We start from the raw sequence: 16,429 nt of genomic DNA, 5'->3' as shown, positions 1-16,429 counted from the left end.
GGTGCAATACACAATGATAAAGTGTAATCACGTAGATTAGGATTATTTTCCTTGCGAGGAAGCTTCTTGATCGAACGAGCACAAACAGAAATTCGCGCGAGTCGCTGCCAGGGTCGGTACACGTTTCCTCGCGGCGATCGTGCGCCGTTAACGAACGTCGACCAGGAAGACACCTGCAACGTGCTCGCGCGAACCTGGCTGCCATAGAAATTCCCTGCAATTTCTCCTTGTATCCACCATGCGATCGGAAACATCGAACTTTTCTATGTTAACCCTTAACAGGACAGGGCAACAATTCAATCAATCCTCTAGCCTCCCTGAAAATTCCGCGTTTCTAACATCACCGAGGAAAATCGATTCCCAATTCGTTGAGAAACACCCCTAAACACCCGTTCTCTTCAAAATGGGAAACAGAATCTCTCTAGAATTAAAAATTAACTTTTGCTCGAACGCATCAGGTTTGCCTAGCCTAGTTAGGATCTGCAAAGTGCGAAAAAGCTCAGAGAGTACACGGTACACGTCTCTTAACCTTTCAAAGTGTATTTAGTTTAATGAATTATATTTGGTAATATATAATATTTTTATTATATTATATTATTATATATTTTATGTATATATATTATTAATATATATTTTATTATATTATATTAATCTATAATATTTTTATTTATAAAATAAAAATAAGCAGACGGAAGATAATATATTGTACATTCTCAAATACTTTTAGTCTTTTTATTATTTTAATTATTATTCTTTTTACTATTTTTATTGATTAGAATACTTTGATTTTACGGATTCTCTAATATTGTTGGGCCGAAGTAGCGCTGATTACTCTAACTAATGCTAAATCTAGTTTTTGATTCCAGAGTGAATCTTGCTAAATCTCTGTTCAAATTTTATACAATTCCTTTTACACATTTTTGCATCTATTTCCTCGAGATCAACGTTGACTACAGTGTTTACACGATACATGTCCAAAACACGGGACCAGCCACGGACATATATCGACCAGTACATACTTGGCGACAGAGGTCTCTCCAGCTTCTGAGCCCTTCACGGGGCAGTGGGGATAGTTCTCGGACATTTATCGGCTAGGCGTTTGGGGAATACATATATATAGAGCAAACACTGTATTTTATTTGGCCCACTATAAAAACTTCGATCACTCAAGCCGGCTACCAGAGGATTAGAATGAAAGATAGATCGTTTGTAACTTTGGGTCACAATGAACCCAAGTGCACCGCCATCGAAGAGTTAAACGAATCGAGCTGACCCATTGCGCTGCTTTGATTTGAAGTTTTACAGCGAAGTTTTCGAAAGCAAACCGTCTCGATCCAACGAGAAACGAACCAAGACCGTTGCCGAATTTATTGCCGATTAAATCGCGAATTAAAGACAATGCTCGTGTCCGACTGGACTTTCACCTTTCTCTCGATTTCGGATGCATTTTCGCGCGATGATTCGGATCGCGGCGGGCACGATCTCGCTCGTTTCTCCTCGCAACGAAGTAGATTAACCGCGCGAGAAACCGCAGAATGCCTCGATGGTTCCGCGACTACCGCGAAGAACCGTTACGAATTCCGCTCCGTGTCCTCTCGCCGAGAGAATTCGGCGCGCGCGCCCGCACGACGAAAGTCATCGGTTCGACGCGACGGGCCGAGATCGCGAAACGAAGAAAGTAAAAGAAAGAGGGAGAACGTAGGAGGGTCGATACTCGCCGAAGCGACGAGAAGTATCGCCACTATTTCCGAGTATTTCGCGTTAAATATCGGGCCGCGTTTCACTCCCCGCGCGGGGGGGGAGGGGGGCACACACACACGCGCGCGCACAGCCAAGACGTTAAAGTCAGCTTGGTTCGCGTGGGCGACGCGACGCTCGCCGGGCATTTTCTCCGCATTAAATAAGCGCGGCTGCCGAGAATAAATTTCATCCCGCCTTTTCGAGCGTTTTCATTCGATCGTAAAACCCAACCGAGGCCTGTCCGAGATGCTTTACGTAACTCTTTCCTCCTGACGAGCCGCTTCTTTCCTGTCTTCGACAGACCCCCGCCGTTTCCATTTCGAGAAAAACTACCCTCTCCTGCCACCCGGCAGGTCACGTTGCACCGTGCTCCGGAAACTCGAAAAATCTGGCCAAAAACCCAAAGTCTCGTTAGCACTGTGAAAAGTGGTAGTTAATGCTTTCCGAGCTGACAACGAGTTTAACGGTAAAAAACACAAAATTAAACATGGCGGCTTCAATCGGTCTTCTTTTTCGGACACGAATCAAGTTTTTTTAACATGTTCCTATTAAATCTCTGTATACTTGCAGTAACATATCTGAAACATTAATGTTCTAGGAAATTGAGGAGAAGAAAATCGCGTGAACGCCATCTTTATAAATGAAGCAACATAGAACACAGGGGATACAATTAAAAATTGTTGCTTAGAATTTAGGGCAAGGGACCCAATTACTGTGGGGGTACCAGTTACTTTGCCTATGTTAACCCTTAGAACTCGAGTGGTGACTCTAAAGCACCACTGGAAATTGTTGTGGCATTATTTCAAAGAAATTACAAAAAATATTAGAAAATTCCATTACAAAATTTGTATTTAATAGATCACTAAACATTTAAATATTACATGTGGAAATCGGATCAGTTTCGTATGAATAAAATGAAAATATTCTAAGACGGAAGAAAAATTTAGTTTTAGAATGAAAATAGCGCCGAGTGCAAAGGGTTAATTATATATATATATATATTTTTAAAGCATAATGAATATTAAAAAAGAAATATTAAATTTTTTTTCATTAAAATCAGTGAATATATATGTCATATATCTCTTTTTTAATATTCCTGATGCTTTAAAAATAAGTATAATTAATACAGACACAGTAATTGGGTTCTTTAGCCTACAGTATCACGTGATGTAAACGGTATATATTTTCAAAATCCGAAAATAGTATTGCCAGTAACAATGTCAATGTTCCGATTATATAATTATTTGAACTAAAAAATATTGTGGATATAGAAGCTTTGAGGTCTTGTCCCTGACAGAAAACAATTTGAATGAGGCAAAAAGTGCGGTGAGGAAACCTACACCGACCTAGCGTTCACGAGAAATAATATCAATAATAGAAAAGTAACACGGGAATGGAGGAACTCGTTCATCTACAATATCAAGAATAACCGGGGGTTGAAAAATAACGTGACTCGGCAGGGCCCAAAGGAAATGGAACAATATAAAATTACCTAAGCCCACGAACGATCCAACGAGATGCAATTAAGGCGATTCGGGTTTGGACGGCGAGCATTGTACGCGACAGCCACTTTCTTTTGTGCGTGTCGTGGCGCTTGACGTCACTAACGGTGGCAATTGAAATCACGCGGATCATAGTTCGAGGGAATACGAATTTCGGCCTCGCGCGTTCGGACGCCCTAGTCGATTCGATTCGACCCGATCGCGAGTATCTGAGCAAAAGTCGACGGTGTTGTTATCGTCCGGTCGTCATCGACTTCGAGACGAAGAGCGTCGAGACGAGGGGTTGGTTCGATTGATCGACAGAGCCGCGACAAACCGGGGAGGGTGACTATTTTTTTTCCTAGGACGAGACACTATTGTCGTCGTGCACTATTAATACACCGCCAACCCTACGTAATAGTGGCGCGTCGGCTACTCTGTAATTTCGATCGACTACGAGGACTTTAAAATCCACGCGGCTCGCCGGCGACCACGTGTGTTTACACGCGAGCGGATGGCACACGCTGGGCTCCTTCCATCCCCCAATGATAGTGATTACGGTGTTTAGACACTGCCGGTTGTTACAATCGCTGTTATTATCTTGTCCCGTACACTCTTCCCTTCTTTTTCTCCCACGCCTAAGACTTACGCAACGATGTTCCCGCGGGAAGAAGAGAGAGAATGGGTGTCGCGCCACAACAAACGAGGGAAAAGAAAACCTGGAAAAATTGCAAGAATAAACACCGGCCGAGGGTGCACTCGCACAAAATGCCTTCCGGTTGCGCATGAACGCCACCGTGCCGCGCCGATTCGAACCGCAGAATCATTCTACTTCCTGCAATTGCCACACGCAAATTACCGAGCTTCAAATTCAACCGTAACCTGCTTCTACGTACCGTGTAGTCTTCGAACTCTGGGGAGCTCGTGTTAGAATCTGCAGCTGCGTTGCAAAACATAGAAACAGCGGATTTTTTTTTTTTTTAGTCTGTGAACTCGAACAATTGTTTTCGAAATGAATTATTAATACTGGGAAGGCGGGTCGTTTCGATGATGGTTCATTCTATTTAAACAGTTGTTCTTCGATTTTTTTAAATTTATTTTCAACGGAATTTTATCTAGATCCATTGATCTTCTTATCCCACTCGATTGCACTACTTTTAATTGAACCTCACCAGCAGGAAATTAATAACTGGGTGGTGCCTTTAACACTAAACTTACCAAGCACAAAACATATAAAAATGAAACGTCTTATAGAAGGGAGAAGATTGAATTTACTTAAACTTTGTACGATTTTCATTATAATATGTGCTGAAATAAAGAAGTTAATTTAGTAATTTTCTATGAAAACGTTTTTGTAATTACAATAATTGTGAAATAGAAAACCGGTCATTTTGACCGTGGTAGATTTAGTTTAAAATTCAATAATCACTGAAAGAAAATGCTGTCAGAAATTAACGAATGCACTCTCTCACGATTCTTATAAGAGATTATAAACGCATCGCTGATGTTACATCTTGAAATGTAAGCTATTGTTCAAAATGTTCAATTATGCGTATCAACGATTTCAAAGGACAATTTTACGGAGAGGATTAAGACGACAGTCAAGAGCAACGATTTTGTTGTCGACAGCTCTGATTTCAATTAAAAGAAGATCTCTACAGATGATTACTACTTTGCATAAAATTATTGCGGATCGTTGTGCACAATGAAAATTCTCTGGATCGATTGCATGAAACGGTAAACAGATTCAGGTCTCCCCTTTTCTTTAACGACCTTCAAAAAGTCGAAAATAATATATCGGCCACCTTAAATTCCTTTAATCTGTCCACTCTTCCAAACTGTACCTACGCTTCGTTAAAAATGCTTAAAATCTTCAGTCTGCTTATGAGTACTTTAGTTCACGATCGATTGAAGTCCGTTGTCCCTCGCGCGAGAACAAAAGATAATTACGGAAGATCGCGACCTACATAAGCGACTCGCGAAGGGTTAAGAAATCTGAGAGGGATCGTTTCGCGCACTCCGCTAATTCGAACGCGAACGAAACGATTTTTTACACTTTGCCGAAGCGGATCGGGTTCGAGAGTGTGAGAGAGAACTAGAAAGAACGGCTCGGACCCGATCTCGCGGTAACTCGGAAATATTATAAACGGGTCGCGCGCGTGGGTGGTGCGTGCGCGCGGCTACGCAAATATTGATTTCATATTTTGCCCCCTTTTGTCGGGGCCTCCGACAAACGGATCCGGGGTCTGTAATTTTCAATTTTAACGGAATCAACGCAGCTGGACTGCACGCTACACGCCGCTCCGCTCTCGGTTCCGTTGTTTGTATTTAGTCTGGAGCGTGATATTAACGGTCCCGAGCGGAACAAGAGGAGAGAGATAGGGAGGGAGAGAGAGAGAAAGAGAAAGAGAAAGAGAGAGGAGAGGAGAGGAGAGAGCCTAGGACCCGTTACGCAAGCAGCATCGCGAACCGCGGTCCAACAAAACGGTCTTTCGCCCTTCGCGGTGACGTCCAATGACTATACCGGTGTCGAGTAACAACGGCTTTTAGACTCCATCCGCCGGCGAACCGGCCCGATGACTGTAAATCCAATTACAGTCGCATCTATTCTCGCCGTTCCACTCTCGACCGAGTTCGCCGAGCGTCCCGACGCTCCACGACGTCGAACCGACGCGGCGCGACGGCCCAACAACGCCGCAAATACGAATCTCGAGTGTTCATTACAAATCCTTATCACTCGTTTAACGCGACCTTTGCCTTTTTCATGTAAACATGGATCCCACTATTTTTTTTTTATCAAGCGTAGAAATTAATTTCTACCACAACGTATGTATTAAAAAATTAATTGTGATCGGGACCGAAGGATTAAGCATATGGCCACTGTTATAAATTTTATCTTTCTGGTTTTGGTTTCATTGACTATATTACTTTGATTTTGCTTGATTTTCTAAAAGTTGCAATCGTAAATGTACTATTAATTCATCGTCCGTATGATTTCCTTCACTAGTATCGAGCTACCTTGTCGTTAATGATTTCCTACGAGAAACAGAAGACTTGTATACAACATTTATTGTAGGTACTTTCGGCTATATTTGTTCAAGTGGCTCAACATCGACGACAAGGGAGTAGAATTTCATTTCAATTTAAAGAAAACTACGAAGGAGGGCGTACAGGGATTTCTCTATATATGTCGCCAAGGCCTGGGTGACAAACGTCGCGAAACTTATATGCCATACTGAAAATTTCATCAAAATCGGTTAACGTTGCAAGGAGCTACAAACGTTTCAAGATGAGAGCTTAGGGGTGAAAGTCGCAAATTTTCGACCTTGCCACGGAATTCCGCCCTTATGTGATCATTTTTAAACATTTGTAGCTCATTGCAACGTTGATCGATTTCAATGAAATTTTCAGTATGCATGTAAGTCACCGGAATCTATAAAACATATTTCTTAAATTATCGTTGTAGGCTCAGAGAAAAAAAGTTGAAAAATCATAATTTTTCCATTGTTTTATCATTCCGACTAATTGTAATCTAAAGAATTTTTTGTTTACTCATTGTCTAGCGAACTAGTCGGTATAACATTTAAAAAAAAATTTTAGAAAAAAATTTAAGACTGTCCACTTAATATGGTCCCCGATTGTATATCGAGAATTCACTGTACATGTTTCTTTTCTTCAAAATCTTCAGAGTCTTACATCGAGTCAGACTACTTTGACCCAATTGCGTCCTATGAAGCTTCATAAAATTGTCCTAATGAATTTTAAAATTTACTTTAACGTGCCACGATAAGAATGAATTTCAAAGTCTGGTCAGAAATTAGTATCGTCCACGTGTGACGGTTAACGTGTTAATCGTTTTAATCGGTTGTAAATTATATGTTCAACCTGGAGCCTCACGCCAAATTTAGGGATATCAACTGAATTTCATTAATTCGCAAGGTGGTCGAGAGATGCTCTAGGAATTCCTTCCTTAGTGGGAGAATCGGTAGAATAGACGGTATTTGTTGAAGAAAGTTGAGATTTGTATTAAATAGCTCGATTGAGCAGTCTAAATATATTCTCAATAAAAAACGATACAAAGAACGCACGGGAGGTTTTCGCCTCCGCGATAACAAAGCGGTACACGCACGCGGTGGTTACGCAGTCTCAAATAACGCGCCGCAAGTGTTACGAAAATCTCTATCGGAATCGATAGTGACGGAGAAACGAGACAGAATGCACGGAATCGAAAATGACCGAAAGCTAAGTTATGCGCCTCGCTTGGCCTAACGCGTGCGGTTCGATCTACATACGTCTAATACACGACTCGTCTTCGCGGTAACGCGCGAGCACACGCGTCGCCGGCGAAATGACGTCACACGTCACCGGTACGGCTACCGAATTTGTCCGTTTCGTCGAATTCAAAACGTCTCCAACGGCAGAACGTACACGGAGCACACCAAAACAAACAGTTTTCAGTTCCCCAAGGATTCCGTGTCAAACCCGTTACGTCCGTGCCCTACACTACATACACAGTGTGTCTAACATTATACAATATTCCAAACTCCTGAAAATATTTCACTGTTTTCCAATTACTAATTGTCGTGATAAATTCGTTAAATACACAGTCAAATAATTCGAATCCTAGATCGAAGACACTATTCGATAAAGGAGGTTGATAGAAAGAACCGAACGATTGTTGTGCGAGGTACGTAAGAAAAATGGAAAAGTTGGAGGTCTTAAAAGTACACGGAGGATGGTCTCGCGTGTATCGATGCTCCCGGGATAGGCGAGGCAAGTTCGAAGAAAGGGAAAAGGAACGGCGGGTCGTGACTTCCGGTCCGCGATCGTCGAGTTTTCGATTCCGCGAGCGTGGAGCTACTTAATCGATCCAAAGCGCGCAGCTGATCGTAATGGTTTCACTTGCCGGAGAAGTTTATGCGAACGGCGTAGCCCCGTAATCTCTACCGGTAGAGGCAGGCAGGCAAGTAGGCGAACACAGGCCACCCCCGCGACCCGAACCTTCAACACCGAAACTTTCGGAAGCAGCGCGATCATTTCATTTCCGGCGCTGTATACCGGCGGGAAACCGTTGCCGCAAACTTTTCGTATCCATCCCTCATTCTTGCCGAGTCGCCGACGATTTCCGGTTGGCGAATCGGTGTTACGGATATACTGGGAATATTGGATCAAGATGCAAATTAGCTGGATCTATTTTATGACCCCCTTGTTGATAGAAGTTCTTGAAGAGTTGGAATGCTGGTTTTAGAAATGACGAACACCCGAAATGATTGATTATGAAATGTTGAATTTCAAATCGTTGACGTCGTTTGATCAAATTGCAAATAATTTGAAATCCAACAATTCCATACCACGCGACCTAATAGTAGAAATGACGAAGGTGCATTTAGTCAACAAAAAGTATAAAATACAAGCACTAAAAAGTTCCTTCTACAAAAACTTCTTAGTCAAAATATTCCCCGCTGTCTTCCGTATATCTTTAAACCATCTTCCAGATCGAGTATGAACTTTAACTCGCCCAGTTAGCTAAAACCATTTTTTCTGTCGTAAAAGAATTAAAATTGTCCAGTCACATATACCCAACACTTCGAACAATTGCTTCTAACACCTCCCACAAAAATATTCTTTCAATTAAAAATTGAGATTCGGGTTTTGTACGTTTATGACAAAAAAGTGTAATTGACACTTTTAAAGTAGAAAGAATAAAAGGGCATGTAAGGGCATCTATGTACTATTTCCAACATATTAAAATGATTAGTTAAACGAAAGAAATTTCTATTCAGCTTCTGTACCTTGCAATTGAAGCATAACATTTTAATTTTGCACAAAGGTCCGCAGTCTGACATGCGGACCTATTCTCGCGTACAAAGCGGCGAAACGAAAAATGCATCTTGAAGGATTACAATGATTGCTCTATATATGTTGCCAAGGCCTGGATGATAAACGTCGTGGAATTATCCCCGCTACTGGCAAGACCGGTGTTCTTGAAATATATAGAGAATTCACTGTATCTAGAATAAAGACAGACATTTCAATGATTGCTTTTACCACTTTTTATTCGAAATATACCAGGTGCCCCAGTGCCAATCATTTTGTACGAGCGAGCAACCCGAGCGAGCACGATCCCCAATCGAGAGTGTAACACGCAGCCGCGAAGAGTCCGGCCGTAAAACTGCGATTCTGTTGAAAATATGGGAGCACCGACAGACGGTTGTCTCTGTGGTGAATTGAGAGCGATTCCAGTGGCTCGTAACTCGACCGAAATGGTCGCGATACAGGATGCACGGCTCTCGGTATGCGACCAAGCTCATCGGTGCTCATGATTAGCCGAAAGACGGGGTCGGGGGGCTTGCGGAGAGAGGCGTCCAAGCGAGAACGACTCTGCCAGTTGAGAGAGCAGGAGAGAATGAGAGGGGGAGAGAGGGGGAGGGGGAGCCGGGGGTAGGTAATAGAGAGAACAATCATAATTGGCGCGTGCTTATAGGGAGCACAATCAATTAAATGGGGTGCACGCGGGCTTATGCGCTCTAACGACGCTGCGGCTGATTACGATTCTCCGCCGGTTTTCTCGCTGCCCCCCCCCCCTCCAACCTCCCCCCCTCTCTCTCTCTCTCTACTGGTTTCCCTCCTTTCCTCGTCCATTCGGTTTTCACTTTTCTAATTAAATAACTGTACTCTTCCCCTCGCACCTTCTTCTACCCAGGACTTCGAGAGCCCAAAGAAATCCCCGTTTCGCGTCCTCTCGGAAAGCAACTCCCGACGACGATATTGAAATCCGATCGGGCGAACCTCTGTCGCGATCGATATCGCGCGACGAAACGCTTTCTTCGACGATCCCGCCGCCGCGCCACGCCGCGTCAATCATGCATGCATGACACGATTCCTTGTCCGCACTTAACGCTTTCGAACCAACCCTTCGCAAAAATCACGGTCGGCATGCTTAACTGCGATATTTTGTGGTTCCGTTTTTCGCTAGCTTACACACATTATCGACCGATAATTATTTCATAATTTTGGTCTATGGCTCGTGGCTGGGGATTTTTAAAAAAATCCTGCAACAACAACGGAAACTTCAATCATGAATACCAATAACTCTCCCTTAATAACATAATCTAGTAATTTCGTTTGGGACTACAGTGTTCTCTAAGTAACCCTCAGAAAGAAAAAGGACGGAAATCAACATTTTTTATTTTAGGTTTATCGTCGATAAAACTTTCACCGACGTATTGGTCCCGTTTTTCTGATTGAAATGACACCAAATACGATATAATTGCGATCGTAATTACTTGTGTAACAAGCGATTAATGTTTCGGACTTGACATTTACAGAATCTGTGTACCTCTACCGTAAATGTCAAGTCCGAAACTTTAATCGCTTCTTATACACGTACTTATGATCGTAACTATATCGTGTTTGGTGTCATTTTAATTTAAAAAACGAAACGAATACGATGGTAATAGTTTCATTTAAAAAAATAATAAATTAGAATAGTTGCTATCTGTAGCTGACCCCCTTTGCTGGTTCGGTAGTCGATTATTACTGAATCTGCGGTTCTATATTCTTGCTAGACTTGCAGATGTTTATGCAATTTTCAATTTTTGTAGGCAAATTTTAGGAAAGCGCAAACAAATAAAATCTAATTTTCAGTGGTAGATCTGAAATAAATAAGAATCGTACTAAATTCTGTGGAATTTTATGTTATAGTATTTTTTGAATATTTTCAGAGGCCATAAATGCATAAAGATCCGCAGTCTAATTATTGCTAAACGCTGGGACGAGACACAACAGTTCCTCATGGACGAATTTTTACAATCTCAATAATCGTAAATTAAGAATATTTGAACGCGGTCATTTTGACGCGTTCTGTAAACCTAGTGTTGATATTTTAAAAAGTTGCTTAAGAGACATAAAACAAAATTGAATGGAATTAACAATTTAATGTCCGCTGATTGAGGAAACCGATTTCAAAGAATTCAAAACACGATTCAACCCAAGTTTGTCGCGTCCTCGCCGTAAACAAGGGCGAAAGAGATAAGCCGGCGTAAAGTTTCGCTTGAATCTTCTCGCCGAGGGCCGAAACGCCGTAACAAGGTCTCCCATTTGAGCGCAGGGCGATAATTCAGCGAAATTTCCCGCGGAAAAAAGTCGAGCCGCGGGGGAAAACTCTGCTCGACGATACATAGTAAGCGGAAGAAATTCTGTCCGGTTGCAGCTGTTCGTACTCTCGAAGGGTACAACAAACCCGACACGTATTCCCGATCGAATTAATGGTCGCGTAAACGACTCGATATTGGGCGCATTAATTCGCCGAACGAGCCATTAATATTCGAAACGACTTTCCGCGTGCCGACGAACAAGTTCACGAACACAGCGCGCTTCGAAACCTGTCGAAAATTACCTGTTGCTGGTCGACGAGCGAAGATATTTCCAGTAGCCTGGTCCCTGCGAAGAAAAGAGGACGGGTTAATGACACGGCCGACTAGGACGGTACTGAAAGTGTCTAAGAACACGAATTTAGGCTTTTCGCTTTGGATGTACATCGCGGATGATTTGTACGACACGGTGAAATGTGAAAGATGAAAACTGGACTATTCATGCTTCTTTTACGGTACAATTGAACGATGAATATGAACACCATTTGTTTGGAAATTCTTCACACTTGCATTACCGTTTTTCACTGTTCCACAGTGACTGGAATCATCCAGTCAGTTCATCCAAAGTTGAAACCGATACTACTTTGTTCACTAAATATTAGAGGATTGAAGGACTTCAACAGTATTAATACATCATTTTTGAATAATAAAATTATTAATGAAAGAACTAATTTTTTATTTACTCCCTATAGTCTACTAATCGCTAGATTTGATGCATTTATGACTAAAATTAGAAGTGAAACATGAAAAACTGGCAACATAAAAAAGGGATTTAAGAAAAGTGATCTCTCTCTCTCTCTATATATATATATATATATATATATATATATATGTCTCTATATATACCTCGTGAACGGCCTCGGACGCCGAGGAGTGTAAACACAACACGGCTCGGAAATGTGTCCCGGACGATACACGACGCTTGCAAGACCCGTCTTGTTAACATATATCGAGAATTCACTGTACGAGCATCAACTTAATCAAAACGATTAAAGGAGGAAATACATTTTTTATTTCATTCCAGTACCTTAAAATTAATGTAGAAAATTTTTTATTTTGAATAAAGACCAGCAGTCTACGTTGGGATTGGTCGATACGTGTCGCAATGATCGCTACACCATGTGTAACTTATAATAAACTTTAATCTTCAAACGTCCGTTATCGTGTAACGATAAGAGCGATAACAATAACAATAATTACTAATCACGTTTGGAACGAGACGCAGACGAAAACAATCTTTGCATCTTTAATTCCGAACGAATCATCCGCGACGAGCATCCAAAGAGGTGTGAACTCCCCTTAAGATAAACGATAAACGAAACAAATGCACGAGAGACGCTCGAGCCTACCTCTCCGCCAAGCTCGAAATATTACACGCCAATAGAAACGTCTATCGGTGAAAAATATTTGATCGATCGATCGGGTCCCGACGAACAATGAACTTGGGCTTTTTTTCCCCCGGTGGAAAAAGTTGCGTAATGGATGCCCGAGCTTTCATAGGAACGAGGTCAACGGATGCGACCGCGGAGAAACGATAAAGCAACAATCGCGGAACAATAAACGCTGTCTTTTATTTTCCTTCGCTTCTCTTCGCGGATATTGCGGCCGATCAAATATTTAGCTGCGAGAATGTACATATTAATGAAAGTGTACATATTAATTGCGGGATTTGCGCCAACTCTTTTCTTCCCTTCCGCCGTTTCTGCCGATGTTCCCGGTTGCGTGAACGAGTTGGTTAATCGAGTGGCAAGGAGAGTAACGTTTACCGGATCAATCAGAAAAGACAAGGGTTTTCCGTGCGGTAGAAACGTTGCAACGGTGCCTGGATTTTATGAACTTATGGCACAAGTGATTGAAATGTAAAATGAAAACCGTGACTCGCGTGGCTTGCAGTTTTACTTGGTCATACAATGTTAATCAAACGTTGCAATTTCTTTGTTTAATCAGTTTTCGATGAAATTGTCACCGAGACATTCATGAGATTTTTCTGATTAAAACGATACCAGACACGATACTATTTGGATCCTATTCACCTCTTCAATTCACGATATAGTAGATCCTCTACTATCCGAACTAATCAAAGGGACGTAACTGTGCGGACAATAGAACACAGATTTCTAGGTATAGTGATAGATTAAATCTTGATCGACTTGTACGATAAATCGTGCTGTACACAGATCTAGAACAGTGGTTACATACGAACAAATGAAGAATTCCGATCGGTTCGGGTAATCGAGGTGCTACTCTATCGTGGATTGAACGAATAAATACGAACCAAATTCTGTCGTGTTTGGACTCATTTTAATCAGAAAAGTGTGACGAACACGTTGGTTGAAGTTTCATTAAAAAGCAGTTGAAAACAAAAAAGTTTTGTCACTAGGTTACCATTGTCTCACCGATTGTACACATCTCAGTCGCATGTATATGGAGACATTACTGTACTATTCCGTAAATGTTCTCGACTTTTTATTGCGCGGAGTCGATGAGCGGCTCGTTAAGTAGAAAGAACGATGAACGCTATCTACAAGCAAACATTGTACTAATTTGAGTTTGTCCGTTTGTTTCCAGGTCGTACCCGTCGCCCGTGCAAAACGGAGGGCCAAATGGGACGACAATGAGTTGCGGGGGTTCGCAAGGTAAGCCTCCCGATCGCGAAATACACAGATAGACACACGCCGCGTTAATCGACTCGCAGCGATTCGATAGGTGAGACTCGTTGGCTCGCGGGGGCCAGACCTGGAGCAAGAGCAGGAGTCGGGGGCACGTGGATTCGAAAAGGGGGATCCGGGGACGGAACGGAATTTCGCAATAAAGGGAGTCCTATGCTGATTAATTAGCTCGGGGTAAAAAATTCACGGGAGTTTCGGCCCGCCTATTGAATTAGCGTTGCATTAAATTTATTGGCAGAATTCTCATCGAAAGATCGGCGTTGTATCGAGGCCGCCGAGGCCGTGTCTGCCCTGTCCACCTGACTCTGTCCTGGCTGAATAATTTTCCAACTATCAAACGTCGAGGACGTATGAAAATACCGGCTACGATATTTCAGAGGAAACTTTCGGGGAAAAAATTCCCCCACCCGTGGCAATTCAATATCGCGCGATTACGCGGACAAAGGTATAACGAATCAAATATCATTTTAATTTTGTATATTGTACCTTGCAAATGCGAGCACGCGTCCCCGTACCACTTCTCTCTCTCTCTCTCTCTCTCTCTTTTTCTCTGTGTGCGCTGGTTCGTTCTCGTACTCTCCACACAACAACCGGAACGGCTCGTGACTTATGCGTTTGGCATCGCGAAAAACCTGCTCGCTTATCCGGTCGCGTTCATTTTCAGATTCAGCCCCGCTGTCCGCTGTTTTTCGATGAAATTTCACGCAAAAGGATTCTCCGGCAAGATAAACGGAAATTCGCCGAACGATCCGATTAAATTTAACGTCCGGCTAGCGATTCCGGCGGATCGCCTCGAGCCGCGGACCGTTTTCCGCGCGTTAATCGCGATATTTATGACATTCGGTTCAGATTCGATCGTGTCCGACCTTTAATTTTCGAAAGGAACGGCGGCAAAAAGAAACGCAACGGACGCGAGTCTATCGTGCCTCGATACGAGCATCTGCCGTCCGTGTCCCGGAATTCTTTTTTAGAACGGAAACTCGCGGGACATGAGCACGGCGAAAGCGTCACAACGATAACGCAATAAAACATCGGCAAGATTTCAAGCGTCACGCCGTTAATGGACGGGGAAAAAGTGTTTCAGAACCGTCGGGTCCTGGTAAATCGCTCGTCCATCGGTTCACCCACGTTAGTAGACACTGTTTTTGCAAGGGGTAAACGCGTTGATCTGAGCAGACGAGTTAATTTGTCGGATTCGATTTGCTTCGAATGCGCATTCTCACGTTTTTGCTTGTTTGTTTGTTGGATAATTCTTTCGTATGGCACATTTGTATTAGGTTGTCCGGAAAGTTCGTTTCGCGTTCGTTGATTCGTAAATATCATCGGAATTGTATCATGTTTGGTATCATTTTCATTAGAAAAATGCCACGAATATGTTTCGTGAAAATCCCACAAAAATTACAAAAAATGCAGAGGTTTTGTTATTGATTTAGTAGTGGTCTCCTGGTCTCTCACGCCGATATATTCGACCGCATATGCTTACACTCCTCGGCGACCGAGGCCACTCGACACCTCGCGGCAATGGGGACAGTTTGGGACTTTTATCGGCTAGATATTTGAGACGTGTATCGAGTAAAAAACTTTCTTCGCAACAGAAAATTCAAATCAGTTAACGAGATAAAAAACGGCCTCGAAAAAGCGAATTTTGGCAAAGTGGCACTATGAGGCTTCCGGAGAGATGGCAAAAGATGATAGAACAGAACGAATCATATATTGTTCAAGAATAATGCACAGAACGCAAAATATACTTAACACTCCTTAACCTAATATACAGGGAATTGCAAATCCTTAATCTGTAACTTTTCTTTAGTCTTTTTGACTTTCGCAATCGAAAACTTCGACGCAAGCACTATTGCCTTTTAGATTGTGAGTTAAATTCTCGTTGATATGCTCGTATATAATTGCTCTTTTTTCTGATCAACAAATGTCATTTTTTTTAAACTGGTAGAAAAAATATCAATTGCCTTTTCATCTTATTTCAAATAGACTCTGTTGAAAATATAGACAGGAGACTGAGGCACGGAGTGGCTCAGGATCGGTAGGAAAGTGATATAGGCAGGTGACTGGAGAATGGATGTAAGAAAGGTGCGGGTAGAGTAAATTCTGAGTATAAGGGAAACATAAATATATTAAAACAATAGGTAGATACAAAGGCACGTACAATGAGCTGAGACGTCGTCACGAAAATACGTACTAAATGCGAAGCCCGCGAGTACAGAATTGTACAATACAGCGATCAGTCGATCGTATAATAAGACGCGTGAACTATGGTGATCAGTCGATCAGAAAGTTGCCAAAGGACCCCGCGCTGGGGTTGTCGGGGGTTATTTATACTGTGCGGGGCCACCGACAGCGGAAGGAATAAGGAGTGGGGTTTTTGAAAATG

At 42.3% G+C, this 16,429-nt stretch overlaps 1 protein-coding gene across 2 annotated transcripts in view; it reads left to right on the top strand.

The window, feature by feature from the left end:
• The window catches only part of Tdg (Thymine DNA glycosylase), a 614,020-nt gene that overhangs the window by 527,085 nt on the left and 70,506 nt on the right, over nucleotides 1-16,429 (top strand). For both annotated transcript variants that reach the window (XM_076784776.1, XM_076784775.1), the window contains one exon: nucleotides 13,943-14,010. In XM_076784776.1, coding sequence (XP_076640891.1) covers nucleotides 13,943-14,010 — 68 coding nt within the window. The remainder of the gene's footprint in view (nucleotides 1-13,942; nucleotides 14,011-16,429) is intronic.

This window comes from Halictus rubicundus, chromosome 3 (genome assembly GCF_050948215.1).
Source record: "Halictus rubicundus isolate RS-2024b chromosome 3, iyHalRubi1_principal, whole genome shotgun sequence".
NCBI lineage: Eukaryota > Metazoa > Arthropoda > Insecta > Hymenoptera > Halictidae > Halictus > Halictus rubicundus.
This window is presented reverse-complemented; position numbering and strand designations above follow the sequence as displayed.